This window comes from Parus major, chromosome 3 (genome assembly GCF_001522545.3).
Source record: "Parus major isolate Abel chromosome 3, Parus_major1.1, whole genome shotgun sequence".
NCBI classification, from domain to species: domain Eukaryota; kingdom Metazoa; phylum Chordata; class Aves; order Passeriformes; family Paridae; genus Parus; species Parus major.
The window spans coordinates 106,396,062-106,420,691 of record NC_031770.1 but is presented as its reverse complement, the minus strand read 5'-3'; the positions used below and the strand labels follow the sequence as shown (position 1 = coordinate 106,420,691).

Below are 24,630 nucleotides of genomic sequence, written 5' to 3'. Positions count from 1 at the left end.
TCAGCAAATCTAAATGCTGCAGAGGATTTCATGGAGGGTGCCTATTCTTTTATTTTTTTTGTTATTGTTCTCACACAGAACAGAGAACATCCCACAGCTGTCCACTTAGGGGCCTTGCCCTCTGGCACAGGATTGTACTGTGTCCATGGGAGTGTGGGGAATTACATATTGCTGGTCCTGTGAGAGGCACAACAAGGCTTTTGCATCCTCATCCCCAGAGATGGGCAGCCTTTGGGACACTCCTCATTTAGGAATATGTACGCACTAACAAACTACAGACTCTGCTCTCCACCTTAGCAGATTGAATTCACTCTTCAGATGCCAAAGCTGTAGATTTATCAAATGCTTCCTGGGGTTCTGTTTGTCATATACCCTCACACTAACATTGACAGCTTCTCTAGCCATCACTAGTCATGGCCTGGTACTGATGGCCTCCTTCCTCCCACACAGTTCTGAGCAGGCCACAGTCTCCACACAAATTTGCTTTTGCAGCAGCATCTGTGTCAGGAAACCAAAGGGTGCTATATCTTTAATATCACTTTATTTAAGTGATACCCTGTACCTCAGAATGATTTTGCCAGCTAGCATTACTCCAAACAGGAAATACAGCCTGATATATAACAGGGTTAGTCCTAATAGTCAATTTGCAGAAGGTCCCCACTGTATCTTTGGGACTTTGAGCAACCTGGCCTAGTGGCAGGTGTTCCAGTCCATGGTAGGGGGGTTGGAACAAGATGATCTTTAAGGACCCTTCCAACTCAAACCATTCCAGAACTCTGTGATCTCCCAGACTGCCTAGGAGAGTTATCTGGGCTGAGACAACATGCCATGGACCATGCTACAGTTTCGCAGAGATCTATTTCCAGTACCTGTGCCCCTGATACTACTCAATTACCAGTATACATGTAAGCCCAGACACCAAACTTCTTTGGGCACAGACCAGGCCACCACAGTCACAAACACCTCAATTCTCCAACTGCCAGGCTGCTCCAGCTCACCCTGCATCAGCCAAAGTGAGCAGAAGAGTAGAAGGAACTCTCTAAGCTTCAGTTAATTACAGGTGAAGATGAAAGGCCCTCACATAGAAAGTAGGGCATCAAGATTTTAAAAGCCTCTTTTACATGGACTTTTTGCAAACTATAGGATGAAAAAATATATCCAGGGGAAATGCTGCCTGCTGTGACTGCAGCATATAAACCATCCCATAATTTAGCTGAAAACAATATATGGAGTCTATCCACTCCAACCTCCTGCCCAAAAAACAACCAGCTATGATGTTACATGAGGTTACTCAGGAATTAGCCCAGGCAGGTTTTGAAAATCTCCACAGAGAAATATTTCCCAAACTCCTCGGACACTTGATCCTCGGCTAAGCCTCTCTCCAGGTGAAGAATTTTTTCCTTGTATGTAATCAGGTTTCTATTGCTGCAACTCATGTTTATTGCTTTTGGTGTTCATCTGCTGTTTCCTTCTGTGTGTTTCCAAAAACAGACTTCTGTAGAACTACCTATTCCTTAGTAAAAAACATAAACTAAGATCCCACCCAGAGCTTTCTTGTGTGGAAACTGAACAGCCCTGTGTCCCTCAGTATTCCCCCATATGCTGTATTCTCCAGGCCCCTCACCAGCTTGGTAGAGCTTCACTGGAATTGCTCCAGTTTTCCAACATCTCTCTTTACCTGGAGAACCCCAAACCAGACACTTCAGTGTTCTAGTTAAGCTGTAACAAGTGTCCTGCCCAATTCGGTACCACCTACAAACTCTGTCCCAGATCATTACTGAAAATTTCAAGCAACCTCTGGCTGCTTTTAAGTGGCTGCTAGAGTGACTTCAATATAACACAGTGGAGGTTTCTTGTAGTGCCCCATTTTCTTGGTTCTTCCTGTAAACAGTCACAATTTAGGCAAGCCTTACTGTGTTCCCTGACCTCTAGACCCTAATGAACACCAGAATCTGGTGAATGCAGGAGTGGCAGAAAGTCATCTGAGGTAACCATGTTACAAGATCCATCTAAATCCTACTGACAACAGTCTCCCACATGGTAAATCCAAATACTCTTCTCATTTTCCCCATGGTATGACCTGAGCCGTTCTCTTGGAAACAGTCATACTTTTCTAGCCCTGAAAAAAAAGAAATGGAGTCTAGGCACAAATTCTGGCCAAGTGTTCACTTCAAAGACTTCGTTTTGCTCACAACAGGGAATTTTCCTTGATTTTGCCTCCACAAAATTTCTAAGCAAAAGTGCCTTGCACATTCCCATAAAGGTCAGGGCAAGCAGCCTGCAGTGTTTTGAGGGAGGACTACACCAACACTGAAATTAGCTTTGTATCCCATCTTGGATTTCTTGGTCTGTCAACATGTTCATCCTCCACATAACACATTGAACTGGAAAATGTAAGAGCAATCACAACCTCCAAATGGGACCATCTTCCTAAGACACTTCAAAGGGTTTCTGATAAGGAGTTCATTTAGCTGGGTGCCAAAATGTCACATTCAAACATCTTTATGCCCTCACTAACGAGCACTGAAGATGTCAATAGTACATCTGAGAGGTGGCTGAGTGATTGATGAGACCACAGCACCTTCATAAATTACAGTCACCAGTGTGTCATTTGGAGTTCTAGAAGGAACAATATGGTATTTTCTTTTACCCCTGTGTCTCAGACTTACAAAAACACTGAATTCACTCCAGTTGGATGTTATGAAGTGCAAATAGGTAATTTAACTTCCAAATGTAAATAAGTTCTTGGGGAGCTCACTGAAGTGAGAGCTCAAATTATATTAGTGGCTCTTCAGGAGGTGATTCCAGGTCAGAAGTCTTCATCTCCAGGTGCCCATCCTCAAAGCTCAGAAAGGCAAGAAAACAGAGGGGTTTTATCCATAAAATATGCAATTATCCTGCCAAAAAGATGCAGTGAAGCCAAGCCCAGCAATATGGTGCAGCAGAGTTGGGCTTTGGTCCCCTTCAGCTGGCCAAATTCATTTTTTCCAGGTCTTCAGAAGTGGGAGACTAGACATTGCACTAAGTGTACCAGATGTCATGCTCATTCAAGGCAACTTTACAGTTGGAGATGATCTTGGAGGTCTTTTCCAACCTTAATGATTTTATATTCTACTATCTCCTTTCTTCTGCTGCCTGTTTGCTTGCTAAATGCAAATTTCAAATGTTTTATGAGATACCACCCTAGCACTAGTAACAAACAAGTGACCTCATGTGTCAGAGATGTGGGAAGGATGTTCACAAATGCCAGCACCATATCACTAAGTCTGAGGTAAGTACTGCTAAGCTGAGCCAGGCCCCTGCCGAGAACCTCTTAAAGCCCACAAAGCTCAAATCCCATGATACAGCAATAAAAACTGCTTTAAGACCTCATAGATGATAGAGAGCCCTCTTGGAGAGGTTGGGCCAGAGTTACCCTTGGCTTTCATTAGTATTGGATTGCTTCAGTACACTGCCAGAGAGCATATACAAATCCTGGCTATGGTGAAACTTTCACATGTGAAAGTGTTTAAAGGTATCATCTGTGCTTTTCAAATATGGTATTTTCAGCTAAAGTGGGGCTGTGGGGGAGTAGGATCAGTTCACTTTATCCTCTTTACCTCTGGCCCCACTTTTGAGGAGTTGCATGTCCCTCCAGCCTTGCTCCTGGTGCAAGGTGAATTCCCTTTCCCAGGATCACATCACAAATGCAGACCACTGGCAAGCTGGAATTCACAACCCTCAGTCTAAGTCCTCAGTGGGTAATTCACCTAACCTGTTGCATTTAGTATATGACTCCTTGATCTACTCCATCAGCCCAGCCTCTGTCAGGATGAAAACCCAAACCAGGGCAACAAAGCCATGATGGAGGATTTTACCAGCTGCAGCTTGCAGACCGCGTTGGCTTTAAAACTGGAATTGGTCTCGGTGATGTAATGTCCATATCATCAATCTCACCACAATGAATGGATTTTAGTCAGTCTAAGGCTGCTTCCCAGCATGACTATTTCTTTATTACCTCTTCCTGGTGAAAAAAAAATAAAAATAAAAGAAACTGGAGCCAATGCCTATTAATCATATCCTTAATTTTGGTTACTCAGTGTTACTTGCTTTTCTCCAGTAAGGGTGACACATCCAAATCTGAAATCTGAGCCATGCATTGCTGCTTTTGATTGCAAAACCTATCTGGGTTTGAAAGAATGCTTCCAAACTCTTTAATTTTTGCATTTTAGACGCTCTGGTAACTTTTAGATGCTTTTAGATGCTCTGGTGGAGATTGGAGCCTCTTCCAAGGCAGCAGCCATCACAGATGGAGCCACAAACAGATTTAAACCCCGAGTTTTGAGAAGGGTGACTAATCCCACAGTGAAGTTGGGCATATTGCAGATGTTCAGGAACAGCTGTCCATCTGTTTATCTGCTCATGTTCATACTCACCTGGCACAGCCATGCTGAACCTGCAAAGGTGGGTTCCTGCACAAATGAGACCAGCTATCCAGAGCAAGCAGAACCACACACAGCTGGTCAGCTGAGTAGATTAGCATTCTCTGAAGCTGCCAGGTAGGAGTTTTCCACAAGGGTGTATGTTTTCCACAGATCTGGAGAGGCAGCAGGACATGGTGCTCAACCCAATACCAACATGCATGTACTTTAAAAGAAAACTGGAACCTGGGAAAAAACTCCACCCACTCAAAAGAGGATGAGTCAGACTGAGTCTGTGAATTTTCAGGTAAAATGGGGCACTCATTCTACTTTTTTCCACCACGAAAATATAAGACCTTGAGGTGTCAAAAGGACCAAGTGATTTGCCACAATTAAAGACATCAGAAAGGGAATCACTGCCTAAAATACTATTTCCAGCAGTACATACAAAGTAAGCATTTAGGAGCTGGAACAGGACTGGTGGTACCTGATCAGGAGACAAATTCTGTGGGATGCCTTGGCTCAGTGTAAATGCATCAGGAGTAGACCCAAATCTCAAAATTAAACCATCAGCACAATCCTAGCTTTCCTTGCTATCTTTTGAGGAGCAGGTGAAAGGATCAATTTAAGTTTTCCCTTAAAGGAAGTAATTTACAAACAACTGACAGCTTGAGGAGGACACTACTCCCAAGCACAGAACAGGACTTTTCTCTAAAACACGCAGCCTGATTTCCCACTCAAGAACAAAAGAGGGAAAGTTACTTGCTGGGAGCTATGAATCCAAGTGGACAGAATGAAAGATGGAAGGAGTCAACTAACTAAGAGGAGAGAAATTTGGCTCCTGCAAAGAAAGATGACAGAAGTCTGAGTCAGTGCTGTGGTTATCCACTTGTCTGCCAAAAGAGAAAGCAAATTTCAATGGAATGGTAGAAAGGACACAAACAGGAAGTAACTCCAACCTTTCAGGTGAGGCAACTGCCTAAATTCCTTCATGTTTTACCTAGGAGTGACTGTTTCAGTCTGAAAAAGAACCTCTATCATAAGAAGGAGGGAAGGAAGTTCTCCTGGTTTTGGGCAGTTTCTCATATATTTTAAAGATGTTCCATTAGCTGTGGTGGATACAAACACCAGTTCCTTCATACAGGGGCAGCTGCTGGAGGTGCCTAAGCCTCAGCTTCAGACAAAATTAGCCATCTAGCAGCCTGTAAAGGATGTCTTCACAGAATATCAATGAATCAGTCTGCATGCTGTGCAGTACATCAAACACCAGGTGTTTTCAGCTTAGCCCATGCCCATTAAGTTTGATGTTGTCTTTAAAAGCCAGTGCAGAGGACTGTTAATAAAGATGGAATTTGTCCACTTTCTCTCTCATTTAGCAGCCTGGGGAGGTAATTTCTTTATCAGCATATAGTTGTAACACAGTTTCAGTTGGGGGCAACTGAAATACACTGGATTTCTCTTCCCTGCCATGGCACACAAGCCTAGAGAGAGGACAAAAGAAGTGAATTGGATCTAGATCCACAAGGCAAGAGGGAGAAAACCAAACTACAAACACTTAAGTATCCTTAAGACTAACCAGTGTGAAGTTCAGCCAATAGAAACCAAAGACTGTCCTTAAACTAAAAAGATACAGAAACAGAAGTATACTTACATACACAGAAGAAGCTCAGGAGCAGGAACACAAAACAATTAAATGGTGAAGATCCCTGCTGGTATTTGTAAAATGATAAATGGTCAACATCATATTACAAATAGCAGCAGAGAATTTCACATTGATACAGCTGTAAATAGAACATATCTATTGCACAATGTCACTGAAAATAAATGGCTAGAAAGGAAATCTGTATCTGAACATTAGAAGGATGTGCAGAGAAGGCCAGATTTACATTAAAAAAGTATATTTTACAGAAAGTGAGAGAAAAATTAGTCACCACACAGTCCATAAGACTTTGGAAACTTCAGCAGTAGGCCAGAAAAGAGAAAATTATCTTGAAAGAAACCAATCACATTTAGAGACTGCAACTGAAGGATCAATTACAGGTTTAATTACAGATCCTATAGTTACATTTAGAAACACTTGGTTTATTAATGTGAACTTAAATCATCTTATCACCCTTGTATCTGGAACCAGAACTCACATAAAATATATGAGCCTCCAGTTTTGCAGGGACTGAATCAGAGTATGCAAAGTTAAGCAAATTAATAACATTTCTCTGGTTTGGGGGCTAAAGTGAGAATCCAAGGACAGCTTCAAACATGGCTCCAAGAAGTCTCAAAGAACAAAAAAGATTTGGTGTGGCAATGACAGTTAAATTTTACTATTTAATTTGCAGCAGAGTGGATTGTGGGCTGTTTCAAGAAAAGAAGCAAAGAAGGTAACAGCTTTAGCATCACTCAGTAGAAGATAGGGATAGTGCTTTCAATCTATCTACTTCTCTGTGAAATCCTTGAGTTCATTTCTCCTTCCTATTCATTACAGCCCAAAAAAGTCTTCTCCTGAACGTGGGGATACTCAATATGTGCCTAGAGCTAGGCTGAAGCAAGGTCTGAACTTCACAAGTTGCAGGACTGGCCAATTTTCTAAAGAGATTATTACCCAGCTGACACAGCCTGCAAGTCACTTCTTGCCCCTGGTTCCTAAAATAAAGCATGGCATGCCTGCAAACACAGGTTTCACATTACCTTTGTTTCTCAGGCTCCCATCATGGCAATTTTGCAATATTCTTGAGTGATATCTGAATTAGTTTAAGAGGAATTTTATCAGTTTTGAACAAGTTATGCTCGTTTTCATTCAAAGCAACTCCATGGAAACAAACTGAGATGCTACACATTTAAATCTCTTAAACTTTGCCCTTTTATTGTTAGGATTGTATTTTGGGGCTGCTTTTCACTAATAGATGGGTAGTAGGCATCTTTTATAAGATCAGCCACTAAAGAAGGTGATACTACTAATACAAAAACTTTACTTTTTCAAATATCACACCAATAACATCACAGAGCAGGCTAGTCCTATTTAAATTACTAGTTTCAGAATTTTTAATTACAATCACTGCGTGGGGTCATACTCCACTGTAAATAGCATTTCAAAACCAACTTGAACCTTGGTTTAAAGAGAGATCTTGTCCAGACTCACATTTGAATGGACTTTTTAATTATTTTTTTAATAGCTATTGTGTGCATATAAAAACAATTTCATATAAAGCATTTTTATGGCTCTATGGAATCCAACAATAGTTGGAGTTTTCTAGAAACAGCTGTAAAGTGATTTTAATTACCTCCTGGTGTTTTGAGACAAAAAGTGAAACACATAAAGTATCTAAAATTGAAGAACAAGTTTCTGAAAGCAGGCTTTGTCCCACTTTAACTCAGCATTCTAAATGGGAACTGCATTTCAATTTAAATTTAATAAGGTACAATATATGATTTAAACAGCAACTGATATTTATTTATCCTTCAGATTTGGATACTTGTGGGGTTTATTGCATACAAACAGATTTGCTTCTAAAAACATGTTCTTAATCATGAGCTATACACATAATAAAGTAGTTTTTGTCCTGAAAGTAAATGAAGCATACACAGTCACACCTACAGGAGGGGTGCTTTGGAAGCCTGGTGTGCTCTGTGGAGAGGAATGACAGGGTCTGACCCCCACAAGTGCTGCTCATCCCACAGACCCAGCACTGCAGCTGCTTTAAAGGCCAGACAGAAAATCCAGGACGAAGCACAAGAGTCTTTCAGCCACTTGGATCTGCCAGAGATCAGCTGTGCTACATGGCATTGTCTGACCAGCACAGATTTCTGTGGATACCCCATCCCTTCCTGCAGCCCAGCCACCCCCTGCTTCCCCTTCAGTGCCAGGGGTTACTACTCCTCATTGGTCCAGCTCCACACTTTAAACACCTTTTTGTTTTTAAGCATTTTACTTAAGACGAAGATTAGAGCACAGACACAACCTTGTCCTGATAGAAGCAGGGTGGAAAACAGTCATAGATGGTGAAGCAGAAGAGAGCCAGAAATGCACAGCTGGAGGGGCAGCAGTTTCTTAAAGCCAGCTCTTGTGCTAGCAGGAACATGTACCCTGGAATAAAATGGGTTTTTTACTGCATGTATTTCATATTCATTCACATGCTAGATCTGGTCACAGATAAACAAATCAGAAGGGTCCATTATTTATATGGTGTAATAAATATTTATATGAGGTCTCTGCTTTAAGTCTTATATACATCTGCATTAAGAGGGGGAAATCAAAACAGACTGGGTTGGATCACCTCCTGTCCCTACATTAGAATGAAAATGCCAGGGAATGAGCACCTAAAGCATGGGCTCGTTTGCTGAACTCCTTCCTCTGCTCTTCCATTATCAGATCCCATGAGTCAGAGAGTGGCACTGACCATATGAGTTTCCTCAGGGCTTTGTAAACACATTCATTTCTCCCCTTTACAGAGGCACAGGAGACAACTTGTATGTTAAGTGACAAGGACATTTCAGTCCCAGCAGAGTACTCAGCTTAATCTACACCCCAGGACCCAGAGCAAGGCTGAGGAGCCAGGGTTCCCACGATCTTGCACCAACTCCAAAACCAAGCCCAGATTCCTTCTACTCAGGATGAGCAATTAAATTGCTTTGGGCTTTTTGTATACATGATGGAGAAAGACAGGGTCCTTGGGAAGGAGTCCTGGATCCTACGTTAGAGGTCAGCTGAACATGTCCATCTCACCCTCTGTGGTTCAGGGGGGGAGCTACTGTAGAAATTAATAATGTGAACAACTCAGGTGTCCTGAACATGACCAAAGATATTACTCCACTAAGCAATAAACAGGGTAATCATTTTATGTCCAAGCTCTTCCTCCTCAGTCTCCTAATTAGATCGTTACCTTGCACTCAGACACATGTAGAAAAAGGCCATTTTTTAAACTACTTCTCTTGGAATAAACAAGACACTGGGAGATGCAGGCAAAGGCAGCTGTAAACAGCAGAAAAAGGGGGCAAAGGGCTCACTTGGCTGAGGGATATTAATGGTTCATTGCTTGTAAATAGCCCTTTCCCCAGAGACCTCCCCATGCTCTGTGTATGCTCTCTGCACATGCTGGCAGCAAAGTGGAGGCTTTATTAAGAGAGTTACAAATAAGGTCAAATTCTTTTAGGAGCTTTTCAGAGTTCCCAAGGCATTCAAGGAAGGCTCCAGCTGTTTGCAGGGGTTTCCCATTACGGTCAGAGACATAAGTTTCAGCATGTTTCCAGTTAAAGGAGGATCCTGACAGATTTTCACTTTAACATGACAGTGACAGGATGAAGTTCTCCACCATAACTTTCTCTTCACAGATGCTAAGCACGTTCACATAGACATTGCACAAAGAGAAAGCATGTATCTGGCATGGCATGGCACATGAAGGGTGACTTGGGATCTTTCATCACCCAAAAGCAGCACAGCAGTATCTGGGTTAAAAGGACTGCAGCACCAGGATACCTCCAAAACCAGCTGAGCTCCTAAAGTAGAATCCAGGAAATTCACTGTTAGTGAGCTTTTTCTCCTTAACACTTTTACAGGAGTACAAGGTCTTGTTTTTCAAGGCAGAAACAACACAAATTGAACTGGTTTGCCTTACATATGCAATGCTCTATTGGGCCACCTGTCCTGCCCATCTTAGACCTCAGTTCTTTAAAAGTCTCACCTGTAGAAGCTGTATATCTCTAAATTCAATCCAAATGTGCATTTTGTCCACAGAAAGAAAAATGGAATAAAATTTTCTGAACTGTTTTTCATTAGAAGAGGAAGAAAAGATAATCTTCACCACTTTTGGGGCAAGTATGACTTCTTCACTTCACTCATCACGTAGCTCAGGCTGCATGGATATAAATAATCACTGCTAACTTGTGCAGGGCTTACTTCCCAGAAAAATGCCCTTTGCCAAGGCTCAGACTTGACACAAATCATCAGTCCCATGAAATTCAAACAGAATAAATCTCCCATGTACAGAACATAGCTGGGTTCTGCCTTGCAGGAACTGGATGTTGCTGCAAAGTCTGACTCATACGGTCATGTTTGTAAGATCAGCTTGTGAATGTCTGGGATCAAAGGCTGCCACGGAGCAGCCCTCCCCACATTGCAGGGCTGTGGAAACGTGCAGGGAAATGTTCTCCAGCTAGCAGTAACTTTGATTTATAAATTGTGATGTTTCCACCTGCTCCTGAAGGAACAGAGCTGCCTGCTGGGCTAGGCAGGCCCGTGAGAAGAGCAGTTTGTGACGCAGGCTGAGGCACCCTGAGTGCTGCTCCCACAACCACCCGTGAAGCTGAGAGCACAACCTGCTCTTGTCACTGGAGACAGGAGTGGGAGGTTTGCAGGGTGCCATGGGGAAGCACAGTGTGAATGTGCTTTTTTTGGTGATTTGGGTTGGAGGAGGATCCTACACCAGTTTCTCCTGTGGAGCCAAGAGAAGAACTTCAGCTGCAACTCACCTCCCCATTCCTGCAGCACTGCCCCTCTGGGGCAGCTCACACAGGCAGATAAGGGAGAAGCAGAGACTGCCTCATGCCAAGGGGATCAGTGAGCTGTACCTGAAGACACCTGAACAACCCCTCCCAAACACAGTGGGGATTTAAGGGCTGGATCATGGTGAATTGGCAATGACCATCTGCTCATCCCCAATTTTCTTTTAGGTAAGCTCACCCCCGCTCCCACAATTTGCTCAGGATTTCAACATGCAAGGAAACATCAACAGCTGTAATCTGTCCTTCACCCCACCCACACAGTGCCCAAATGGCTGGGAAAGCCTGGGGAAGTGACTGCTCCATGGTGAGTTCCTTACATCTCCCCAGCCCTGCAGGGCATGCAGCCAGCAGATGTTCCAGACGCCCTCCCCACCTTCCCTTTGCTCTTATGCAGCACACACCCACTCCCACAGCACCCCAGGAGCACCACTCTGACTTAAAATAATTTTCATTTTTCTGATTTAAAATAATTTTCATTACCCACCTTCCCTTTGCTCTTATGCAGCACACACCCACTCCCACAGCACCCCAGGAGCACCACTCTGACTTAAAATAATTTTCATTTTTCTTGAGACCCCAGCAATTCCAAACACGTGGATATTTGCTCCTGTCCAACAACTCAGTCATGTTTAGCATCAGCTCACAGTTTAAAACCTTGAGCTGGATTTTAGCATAGTTTCCCCTGCATTCCCACCCCTGACTTGGCACTACACTGTCTTGTACTGAGCCTGGTCCTGTAAGTAGTTTCATTTAGGAGCTGACACTTGAACAAGGCCCTGCCTCATCCCAGCAGCAGACTGCGTGCTGTACTCTAGGATCTGACACCTCATTTCCTTGGGCAAACATCTGAATTTGTAGAGCTCACAAGGCCAGTTTGAGAACAGTAGGGCATACAGGTGCTGGATATCCTATGGCACATGCAGCCCTGCTGTCAGAGCCCATTGCTTGCTTTCCCTGTTTGTGCCTCCTGTCCCATTTTCTGGTCCCACAAACCATGCTCCCAGCCAGTACAAGTTTCATGACTTTGCAGCTGGGAAAAGAAGGGTAAAACTTTACCCTTTGTGGCTTCACAGGGTTTTGCTTCATGCTGACATTCAAGAGCAGGTCCCTGTGCTGATACCTTGTCACTGGCAAGTGCCTGTTCCTGCTCTCTCAGCAAGGACAACAGAGTGGGGTGCTCATGTCTGCTCCAGAAACCCATCGTGTTTCACTGACTTGGCAAGGTCTCACCTCAGCACCCAGTGCACACACTCAGCCCATCCCAAACATCACACCAAGGCTAATCTGCCACACACATCTGTTTTGGCCTCTGCTACCTGGCAACTGGGGGACTACAGGAGCACATCCAAGAACACTGGTCACTTCAGAAGACCCTGCACAACTCAGCTGTGCTCCAAGTGCTCAGATTTGCACAGCTATAGAAGCCACCGCCACGCTGCACAAATAACCTGACTGGCCTCATTCCACCTGTGGGTTTCTACTGACACCCATCATCTGAGTGTGATATTTCCAAGCACCCACTTGACATGCTTCCATTTTAATAGCATTTAGCTCCTTAAGGGCACTGGATCAGCAGCTGTGAAGCCAAAGATCCTCAGATACAGCTGAACAGGTCCCAGCACAGACAATAGCACCAGATAAAGGTTCCCTGTGTGGTGTCCTCTGAATCCTTTCCCTCTTTGGAGGCAATTCCTTTGGGGAAACCAGCTCCCTTTCAGCTCTGAAGAGAATTATGACGAATGCTGAGCACCTGATTTTGTACTGTGACTGTTGCTTTCTCTGCCACAGCCTAAAATATTCCAAGTCATTTCACATCAGCTCAAGAACAGACAGTTCCAGTGAATGTTTTTCAATTATTTATCTTTAACTCATGACTGTAAGAGACTCTGATAGTCTGAGAGTAAGGAAGATACTTGAAGGTACTGTAAGCCAACCATAACATGATGAAACTTAACAACTTGTTTTTTTAAGCTTGCTTCGCTCCTTTGCTTTAACTTCACTGAAAGTTTAAGTGCAATGTCAAGGCTTCAGGTGCTGCAGATGTACATGACATCCCCAGATAATATATTCCTCCATATTACAGGCAGAGGCTCAGTGGGTGAATCACCACAAAGACAGAGAATTGAACAAGAAATTCAAGCACCTTCAATCATATAATCAGATGAATCTGTGAAAAGCCTGTGGCCTGGGAACTCAGCTAGGACATACAGCTGCACCTCAGTTTGGTGCTCATGCTGAAGCTCACCCCTGGTTGACAAGGTACCACACATCAGGAGCACCACCATGGCAGGTTACATGTCCCAGTCCTGCTTTTCTGACCAGGATCTGTGCCAGCTCTGCTGTGATGACAGCAAATGAAATCACCCTGCCCACATCAGTGTGTCATCAAGATATTCCCCAGCTTACCAATCATGGGCATCCCTAGGTTTTGGTATGGGCACTCCAGGCTGCCTCCTTGTGTCCTCCCAAAGATAGCAGAGTAAATGGCTATCACCATGCTCTTCTTACAGCTCAGCCTCAGCTTGTCATCTTCACAGGCTACTTTACTCTTGTATTCATCTGGAAGCAAACAAACAATTACTCAGCTGATCCACAGGTGGGCTCCCAGCAGGGCAGGACCCTCCCAGCTCCCCATGGGGTGAGCTCAGCAGAGGCAGCAGCGATTCTGGGCCCAGGGTGCGCCTCAGCTCCCAGCACAACCCCAGCCTTAGCACTGCATTTGCTACAGGAGCACTGATCTCTCCCATTACACATTCCCTCTGTGGCATTACCAACACATTTAATGAATGTGTTCTAACCAAACACACATCGGTTTTGTTAAATAGCCTAAAATTTCATTTGGCAGACAGATAAGTGAGGAGGCATGGCATTTTATTTTTTTCTACATGGTAATATGGCAAGAGAGGGTGAAAGCCCATCTTTAGGAACCTATCTCATCCATGAAGGAGTCCTTTATGTGTCAGGCATTTACTCTATATCACAGCAGCTCAAATGCAGACAGAGTCATGCTCCATGGCTTTTCTTTCACAGCAGTTCTTCCATGGCAGATCCAACAGAAGTTATACTAAGTTTAATAATTATGGAAGCTGCTCCTGCCTGTTACAAACACAGATATGCAGAAGCTTGTCCCCAAATCCTTCTTGAAATGGGCACTCTAGCTCTTGTAAAGCAGGTACACACAGAACAATTGCTCAGTTTACATCTTTCAAGGAGACTGGATGGTCATTTCATAAGAAATCACATGTCACTTCCTTGTCTTTACCATTATTATTTGGATTATGGGAACCTCTAGAGGTCCCAGCCTAGAATAGACCCTTCCCATTTGTGCTTGCCAACATACTACAGAAAACAAAAACTGCTTTGAAAAGCTGAGTTTTTACAGCAAGCCATTTACACATGTGAAAGAAAGAGACTAAGAAAATGGAAGTGGCATAAAGAGACTAAAACGACTGAAGTGGCATGACTATGGACACCCCAGGCAACTCAGGGCACAACCAGGAATATAACCTCAACCTCCCTGGCCCCTGTAGAGTGACCTTCCACATCCTTATGTTATTTATCATTTGAAATGTAGCCACAACAGCATCCAGATAGCTAAATGGGAAGGGTTTGTGACCCATGGTAAAACTGCAAGCACAATCAGTCATTTCCTCTTGAAAGCTTCTGTTTGTACCAGGTCAAAGTGGTGCCATAGAGCACACGAGCATCATCCAGTGCCTGCAGCTGTCCCTGGCCCTGTGTCACTTACTGGCATACACATGATTTTTGTCCTTCCCTTACACAGTTCTCTGTGCCTAATATCACACACAAAACCACACATATCTATATATCTATATATCTATATCTATATATCTATATATATCTATATCTATATATCTATATCTATATATCTATATCTATATATCTATATCTATATCTTTATCTAAGAACTTATTCTAAGTCCATATGCATAAAACTACTCAGCAACTGAGAACACTAGCTAACAATTAGTTTATAAGATAATACATAAGTCTTTAGACCATGGCATTCAGCACTTAATGTGACATTTTTTACTGTAGATTAACTCTAGGTTCAAGAATCATTTTTCCTTATTAGAGATTGAGGGTGAACTTCTCAAGCTGAATCATAGAAGAATTTGGATTGGAAGACTTCTCAGGAGGTCATCTGGTTTAATCCATGTTCAAAGGGTTAATTTCTACCTTAGATTAGATTTTTTCAGGAGAATCTTCATGGAGAAAACATGTATTATACCAAAACAGGGGCATGCTGATTTAAAAGAAACATCTGAGAACAAAATGACTTTTCACACTCAACCTGGAAATTCCTACTTGAATTTCCAGTAAGTTTTTGAGGCCAAAAGCCAGCTTCCTCAAAATAGGCAATTATCTGGTGATGAGAGCATCAAATGGAATGTGAAAACTCTGGTCTGAACCTTCAGTCCAGCTGAGAAGCTTAACCTTGGACCCTATTCCAGTACATCATTTTCCTTCTCACTCTGCAGCCTTTTTACAAAAATCTCTGAATGTTTCTAGTTTTTATCCTCCTGCAGAGAAACTTTAAAACCTTCTAAAATATTTAGTGAATATGAAAACACTTTCTGATCCACCTCTCTAGGTGAAGACACAATTAAGGCCTCACTTTCATGGGAGATTCTGCAAAGAGCAGCTGTTCCTCAGCAGTAGCCACAGGGATAAACCCACAAACACTGAGTGTATGAAACAGTGGCTGGAATCAGAAATAGAAGCTCTTTGCACCTTCAGAGTAAGTAAAAAGAAAGAAACCTTGTATACCTGTGAAGACTCAGTGGTGGACTTGATAATGTCAGGTTAATTGTTGCACTTAATGATTTTAGAAGGTTTTTCTAATCCAAATAGTTCTGTTATTCTACCCATTTTATCTATGTAGGTATTTCATTCAAAATCACTATTAAAGTGTCTGAAAGATACACTGAACACACCAAGGGGTTTCATCTTCACCTATAATTGTCTCCCATAGGAATTTTGTTTCTTCTGTGAGGGAAATTAAATCAAAGCTTTAACCTGCCTATACACTAGAAAACAGAGTATAATAAAACTTTATCCACTTAACAGAATTTACTTTTTCCTTAGGGAAAAAACACACATTCAAGCTAAAAGCACAAAGATACAAACTCTCCAATCGGACAAGCTACACACATAATTTATGTTAAATCACTGTCATAGGAAAGAATGTTTGTGTCTGGTTGAAGTGATTGAAAAATGAAATAGGTGATTAAGTTTAGAAAAATAATATTTTTTAAGTCACTAATGAGAGGGTCCACTGTGAATGTCTCATTTCTTACAGGCACTAACTCAATTTCCTCTTTCAATTTGGTTATTATTAGCTACATCTCCAAATTAACAAGTATAACTGCTTAACCACACATCCTGTGGTCTCATTTAAGGTCCTTAGAATAAATATTAAATTCTGCTGACCATTCAAAGTCAGGGCTTGTCTTCTGCAAACTTGTCTGGGATTTAAACCCAGAGAATATTGCACTGAGCACAGTGAACACTGGGATGGACAAACATCCACACCTTCACTGAAGATCAGCAGCAAATGAGGCAATCAACAACAACTTGCTCCAGCTCCAAAAGGGATTACAAGAGAGTTGGAGAGGGACTTTTCACAAGGACATGTAGTGAAAGGACAGGGGGGGAATGGCTGGAGGAAAGCAGGTTTATGTTGAGTGATAGGAAGAAATTATTGCATTATTACTATGAAGGTAGGGAGGGACTGGAACTGAGAATCTGTGGCTGCCCCATTCCTGGAAGTGTTCAAGGCCAGGCTGGATAGAGCTGTGAGCAGCCTGGGATAGTGGAAGGTGTCCCTGACCATAGCAAGTGGGCTGGAATGAGATGGTCTTTAAAGTCCTTTCCAACCCAAACTGTTTTATTATTCCATGATCCTGTGAACAACAAAACACTGCCTCTCACACTCACAGTTCTTACCCTCGTAGCCGCTCTGGGAAGTCATGTTCAGGGCTTATGGGGAAAGCTGCCTGATGGAAAGCTGCCTGATGGAAAGCTCAAGAAATCGAGCTGGGGAGGTGAACCTGAGTGCACATTCCTTGGGAGCAAGGGGAGCTTGTGGGTGATGTGTTCCTGGCACACTGCAGTGTGGAGTAAGAGGGTTGTGCCACCTGAAACAGGTGTCACCTCACAGTCACTGGATTCTGCCCCAGGAATCACCTCCTGGAGCTGCCAGTTCCCAAGGCTCTGGCTGAGCCCACACTGGCTATGGCTGAAGTTTCCTGGGCAGGAACAGAGAGAAGACACTGCTTTGATAAAAGAAAGGAAAAAAGAAAGCATGAAATGCGCAGTAGTACTTCAGTCTCCCAAAACATTCTTTTAAGCTTGACTGCTGGGAAAAAAGGAGTCTCAGTGTCTCAGTGTTCCTGGGCAACCTGATAAATGAAATTTGCATGAACAAACAGATAGTTAATGATGCTATGGAGGACACAAGTCACTGAAAGAATTTGTACTCCATAGCATTGTCACCTCCATTTTAGCCAGGATGAACCCAAGCCAGACACTCACAGCTCCCAGGCACTGGATGACAGTAAGGACTGCAACTGATAATAAAAAATACAGAGCTAAGCATCATCCATATATTTACTGGTACTTCACCCCATGATAGCCTTACATAAATATTGAAAAGAAGCGAGGCAGCGTAAGTGACATAAGAGAGCTGGGACTGGGAACAAAAATGCATTTTTCTCTCTCACTCTCCCAAGCAGAACTGGCCTCCTACAGATCACTCACAATCTGGTCCTAAGCCTGCTCTAACTGTTACAGTCTGGATATAATTCAGGCCAAATGCAAACATTTGTATTAGTAGGTTTCATGTTTCACCCTGAAAAATTAAACACGCTTAAATGGCCTCGGAAAGGTGGCAGTGATATTCAGCAAATGGCTTACTCCACTCTAATCCCCCATGCAGTCATTTGTAGGGCAACAGAGATTTACCATGATTAAGATATTTGCTAAGGATAATATCCCTTTTATTACTGCCTGGTTTCAGAGACACTGGCTTAAATACAACTCGGCAGAGAGAACCCAAGGAGGGAACAGCTGCAGGCTTTTCTAGACACATTTTTAAAGGTCATTATGTGACACGATTGTAACTTAGCTCAGACAATTACAGCAAAACAATTATAAATGTTTCTAATAGAAAAATGGTCTCTCTCATACAATAAAGTCAATAAGAAGACCTTTAGTAATTATTGGATGTGTACAATAATATTAACCTGTATGACCAATAGTAGTTACATTTATCCAGTATCTTAAGAACATTTTCATTTATGGCTCACAAGAATTTTCTGAATGATCATGATTTGGAAGATCAAAACTAAATGTCAATTGCCTCAGTCTCTGCAAGACCTTAGACATAAAAGCCCCTAAAGAGATTTTGCTTCTAACAAAATGATGAAAAGTATTCATGCCAGAGGTTCACCTTGCCTAAAATGATATTTTTGAACAGAATTTGTGGAAAAAATTATGGAATTTGCTAATCGAAGTTTCATACTTCACTAAATCAGTGCATAATAGCTGACCCTATTTCCCAGATCAAAGAGCTGGAAATACATGTAAAGAGAAATCTGTTTTCTCCACAAAATCCTAAAGGATTTAAATCTTAGAACTGAGGATCTGAGAAAAGAAAGTGAATTTGGAGGAAACAGAGATGCTTTTGCCTAATTCTTTATCAAGTTTCCCATAGAAGACTTTCTTATCTAGGTTATAATTGTTAAATTAACATGACTGCACCCAAGGTGCTGCTTCAGAACCAAACTGGACACCAGCTTCATCAGTAGTTTCTTTTTAACCCAATTTTTGCCTTGCTCAGATTCATACCAGCTTTGTTATATGTTCCTCTTCATGCAACCCGAAACAAAGAACATTTCTTGTCTTGAAACTCATAACTCTTCATTATATCCACCCATTCTACCGTCACCTAATTCCCTTCAGAAGACAAATTACTATATTTAATTAATGGGTGGTGGTTTGTGCTGGTCTGTGGAAAAGAGCATAAGAAGAACTCTCTTCCAGTCACTTTCTCATTACCCAAGTAATGGTGGCTACACCTCCAGTGCTTCGTGTCACTCTTCCCTGCTCCAGCTCCTCCTGCACCTGTCAGACATGGACTGATTGTAAAGTGCAACAGCTGAAATGCACAAGTGGAACACACAAACTTTTAACCACCAGTTAAAATCCAACAAACTTTTATGGACACTGGAAAGCCATCCCCAAATAATAAAGATGGTGATAATGCACGTGGTGAGATTTTGGTGATTTCAGCACATGGCAGAATACTTACATTGCAAAAGCCACCACATAGCAATTTTTTGTGTCTGTCTAAAGAGAGAAGCCAAATTAAGGGTTAACCATGGAAATCTGAACTTTTTACTGTGGATGTAGTCACTCCAGACCATAATTCACTGAGTCACTGAGGACAGAAAGCACCTCTGGAGAATGTCTGGGCCAATCCCCGTGTTCAGACCACAGTCAACAAGAGCAGCAGGTGGCTGAGGGCCATATTCATTCAAGTTTTTAACACCTGCAAGGATTGAGACTTCACAACTTCCTTGGGCAAGTTGTTTTAGCCATCCTGTTAGTCATGTGAGAGATGAGTATAGTGAGTACCTGTTTCCATGTCTTCTGTGGGAACTGGGAATATGAGCTTCCAAGACAGAAAACCTATTAAACACTAGGACAGACACCTCTAAGCAGCATCCTTGAATAAGAGTGCTGTGCATGGCACTGCCCTTGAACAGCTTATCTTGGAGATATCCATCCAGTACCCTTCCCAGTAACCTGTAACCCTGGTTTTATATTTTCTTTTTCTCCACAATCAGCTAATTTCCAGGAACTTCTGCAAAATATACAAAATATTTTTCTGGTTAAGTAGATCTAAGTGCATCACAAAATTAAAATAAGGGAGTGCATCTCAAAGCAGTGAGAGGAAAGGTGCCTTGGACAGCATTCACTGCTACTACAGCCTGCAGAGAAGAAGACAATTGTATTAAAGAGTATTTTCCAGTTGATTCACCACTTCAAAGCTTTTCCCCATGCTTCTATTCCTGTTATTTACTAATATTTCCTATATCCTAATAAATATCCTATTTACTAATTTTTCATTTCAAGCATGTGTTTGTTATTTCAGTATTTTATCCTCTTTTGTGCTTTGAAAGATATAAGCAAGTTCTGGCCTTCAAGTCCCTGAATGTAAATCATAGATTCATAAATTTCTAAAATGGTTGGGCTTGGAAGGGATCTTAAAGATCCTCCCTTCCAACCTCCTGTCATGTCACCTTCCACTATCCCAAGCTGCTCACAACCCCATCCAACCTGGCCTTGGACACTTCCAGGGATGGGACAGCTTCTCTGGGCAGCCTGTGCCAGGGCCTAAACACACTCAGTGTGAAAGATTTTTTTCCTAATATCCCATCTGAAGTAATCATTTTTTAAAGAGTAGATTTAGATTAGGTATGTGGTTTAAAGCCATTTCCCCTCATCCTATCAGGGACAAGTCAACAAAGATCAGAAGTTTCTCTCAGTGATAAAAACCTACCATTTAAACCAGTTCACATTGCTATGGCTCCTTTCTTTTCTGTTTTCTTGTAATTTTACTTATGACATGCACTTTATATCCTGAGTTCCAGAGCTTCCTCCTTATCCATGTGAACCTGCTACTAATGAGAATTTTCTGTTCATATCAGGATTTGAAGAGATCCACATCAATCCAGTCAGAATTTCCTTAGGGAGGGTTGGGTGGAGGAAACTGTTCCAGGACAAAGCAAAGGTCTCCAGAGCTCTCGAGTACAGCCCTCACTATCACTCCCCCACAAGCATTTTACTGTGGGCTACCTGGTAACTCCCTAATTTCAAAGGAATCTAAAAAGGATTTTACTTTAATTTGGAGCATAAAAAAAAAAAAAAGTTAGAGTGTTAACATTTCATACATTTGCGTGTAAATATCTTTTAACATTATTTCAGTTCCATTTTCCCTTGAGAAAACTTTTGTGAAGATGGTCTCATTTAATTTTTAAGAGCTGAAATTTGCCACCCTTGGCAGCCTGGCATGTGCTGCTTACTTCTACAGGAGATAATCTGAAACTCTGAAAGATACAATTCAGATGACAGTCCAGAATCACATTAAAAAGGCAGTCTGCCAACTTCACAAGTTCCCTGAAAACTCAAGAGTGCCAAGTTTTGGAGGTCTGAAACCCTTTTGACAAGTAAGAAGATTGTTTTTTGCAAACGACCTTGTCAGATTCCTTTAAAATTACACTCCTGATGCACCCATCCAATTTGCAGTGTTTAAAATGCACCTCTCCCCACTGTCACTTTCATTAGTCTGAAGTAGTTGTCCTTTTATATTCTGCTGTGAAAAGGCTGGCAGTGCTGCAAATTAACTGCTACATTTCATTTCCAAAGTAGAGTTCAGATGCACCTAGTTGCACTTTTCTGATGGATAAAGAGAGGTATATGGTTACCTAAGGAGGAAAAAAAAGGAAAAAATCAAAATATGTGCCCTAGACTATGAGATAGGATTTAGAAATAACACCTGGGAGCCCAGGACAAATTTAATTATTTTCCTATTTCTTCCATTAATGAAATTGGGCTGATTTTCTGAAGCAGCTTTGACTTACTGGTACTTTGCTGCCTAAGCCTCTCCCTCTCCATTTGTTAGTCCAGCTTCCAAAGATCTGCTGGATGAAGTTCAGTGAAATTTGACAGAAACATCCAGATGACAAATGTAGTGAAGTCCCTGTACATTTTTTTAGGAACTGGTAGCCAATTTCAGAAGGTAGTCAAACCAGTGCCAAAGCTGGTTGTAATCGTTGCACTGTCCCACCAGTCAACCAGCCTGGATTTACGACCTGTAGAGCAGCCAACTAATAAACTGCAAACTGTAAACTTGGCCAGCTATCATGGACTTAAATCTGGACTAGCTACACCATAGGACACAACATGGGAAACACAGCCAAAACTTTTGTACTCCAGTGAAAAGATGGGAGAGATGCACTAAGGAAAAGTATCTTAAAGATATGAAAGGCAAAAGATTTCATTAGCACCATGCTCACAGCAGTTTTGTTCTGCTCTTCCAGTGATTGCATAAATCTGGAGTAATGCTGCTAAAGTTATTATTAAAACAGCTGAAAGGGAGAACTTAGTCTTATATCATTTAAATAGTCTTCTCCAGACATTAAAGTAATGGTGATAATAATTCTGATACAGGAACATTAAAAGGATACCTGATTGATATTTTTACATATAACCCACTGGGTTGCCTAGAGCACACAATATGGGAAAATAGGTCTACTAGATTAAAAACTAGTTCACTACTATCCTAAATAATTAAATACACAGTATTCCCTCAATGGCTTTGCCTAAGAAGAAAAAAAAAAAAACGTAGCTGGGAGAAATATAGTAACCAAATTTCCAAAATTCATCATGGATGCTTTAGAAGCCCCAGTTGGCAGAGACATGAATAGGTGACAGCCTACAGTGCCTTTGAAGTAGTCAGAAAAATCAGTGTGTAAGAAGAGCTTGATACACCATTAGTATGATAAAACACTGAAAATATCAGGAGATACCTCTTTTAAAAATGTGTAGTTAATTTGCAAACCAAGTGTAGGACAGATATTGAAAAAATAATGAGGAAATGCACAGTAATGGAAAGAGTTTATTACCATGACAATACCCCAGAGAAGATTTATTCTTCTCTCTCTCTTTCTCTCTTTCTCTATTTTTTTTTTATTTTTTTTATTTTTTCCCTAAAATACTTTTATTTGAGAACAATTGGTCTATATTTTTGGTCTTGAATAAGTCCATATATAGGACCTTCTGCAGAAGTGCTGTACAAATTTACTTCTCTGTTCTGTGAGTGCTATGCTCCAGTTTAATCTGTGGAGTCAATACAATAGATCCAAACTTCCACACAAGTTAACCTTTGCAGCGTCTCAATTTGCCTTTAAAAATACAGTTTCTGGGACACACTTCTCATCTCAGTTCTTCAGCAGTACACCAGAAAATCTTGAAATCTGTCGTTCAGAGATCACAAACCTCTACCATAGTAGCACTGTGCTGGGATTTAGACTTATGGGCTCCATTTTTCACAGCTTGGTTTCCTTGTGTTCCGGTTAATTGCTCCAAGGACACTCCTTGCTCTTCTCAGAAGACTCACAGATCACTTTCCCTCTGCCAGCAGCCAGAGCATTTCTGACACCTGAAGGAGCAGCCACCACACAGCCTCTGCCATCAGCACAGAAAGGCACCACAGGTGCCCCAGTGCCCAAGGATGGGCTGGATCTCCTGAGGAACACGGGGAGCTCCTCCTGGCACTGCTGTTGACTCACCTGTCCCAGCGCTGAAAGACCATGGTCTAATCCTTCCTTGTCCTTCACTTAAAATACATGGCTTAAAAATGGGTAATGCTACCCCTGGTTGGGGGCTTTTTCCCAACCCCACAGAAAACTTAAATGACAATGGACAAAGAGAGTCTGTAAAAGTCACAGCTCTAGCATTTATACAATTTAGGCAGATTTCAGAATTTGTCTTTTTTAACGGTTCACATCTGGATACTGGAGACCTGATCCAGTAAAATGAATCCTTATATCTGCGTAGTAGGAAACACCATGCTTTTCACTGACTCCTTATTATGTCAATCAGGAGTGATTGATTATGTTTGAAAGAAAAATGGGATTTTTTTTTTATTTCTTTTTTTTTTTTTAACTCTCCAGGGTCCAGCAGCATTTTTTTTCTCTTCAGGGGCAGGAAATTATGATTATAATAAAAACAGTATAATATAATTACATTAGCTATAACATCATATTTCCATTTATTATATTAGTTAACATATTGTATTAATATTGCAATCATATTTATAATTAAACTGACAACAATCTCTGCATTTGCTGACACTGGAATCACATGTTCCTGTTAACCCTCCTCCTGGCAGTCAAGTGATTAATGTGCTACAGAGATAGGGCTATTTGACAGCTTCTGAAAATCTCTGTGCATCAACAGCTTAAAACAATATTAATCATTAGCATTAGCATTTCTCTGGCCCCAATTGTGGGCTGATAGATCTGTCCTCTGTTATTTACAATGTTCTTTTATTTACACCTTTTCATCACCACAGCAGTTGCTGCCTGAGGTTTTATTGCCCTTATAAATTTCCACTTCCCTGCACCACCTTAACAGTTTTGAAATAATACAGATAAGCAAGAGAAGGCTGATGCTGATGAATGCAGGAGGCAAAAGGCTCATTCTGTTGCCTCAGTGGCTGGGCCAGGGGGATGTGCCCATTAAACATCCCCAACTCCATCTCTCTGCTTTGGGAAGCCTGGCCCACCAAAAAGCAATGCAGCAAACAATACAGTGAACTCCTCTTGCCACCAATAAACCTGTCTGATGAAGGAGATTAATGCTTTTCTGAAAGGCTTGATGACTACTGAATTACCGATATATCCCAGCACTAAAATCAATCACCAGCATTAAAGCGACCAGGAATACATTTAGGTCTTTCTTTGCTCTCATCTTAAACTTCCACAAAAGCTCTCTACTTTGTATAGCCCTCTGCTCCTGCTCACAGCATTTTACAGATTCTGCCTGGGGAATGCAAGCCTTGAGGATGTGTGATGAGATGTGGCTTTCCAGGCCGTGTTCTCTGAATTTGACAGAGAAGATGCAATCCCCAGCCAAGCAAAGCCAGC

General features: G+C 41.8%; 1 protein-coding gene across 2 annotated transcripts in view; it reads right to left on the bottom strand.

Annotated features, from left to right (window-relative positions):
• EVA1A (eva-1 homolog A, regulator of programmed cell death) overlaps positions 1-24,630 on the bottom strand; it is a 202,752-nt gene that overhangs the window by 105,218 nt on the left and 72,904 nt on the right. For both annotated transcript variants that reach the window (XM_015620809.3, XM_015620810.3), the window contains exon 4: positions 13,299-13,451. In XM_015620809.3, the coding sequence (XP_015476295.1) occupies positions 13,299-13,451 (153 nt within the window). The remainder of the gene's footprint in view (positions 1-13,298; positions 13,452-24,630) is intronic.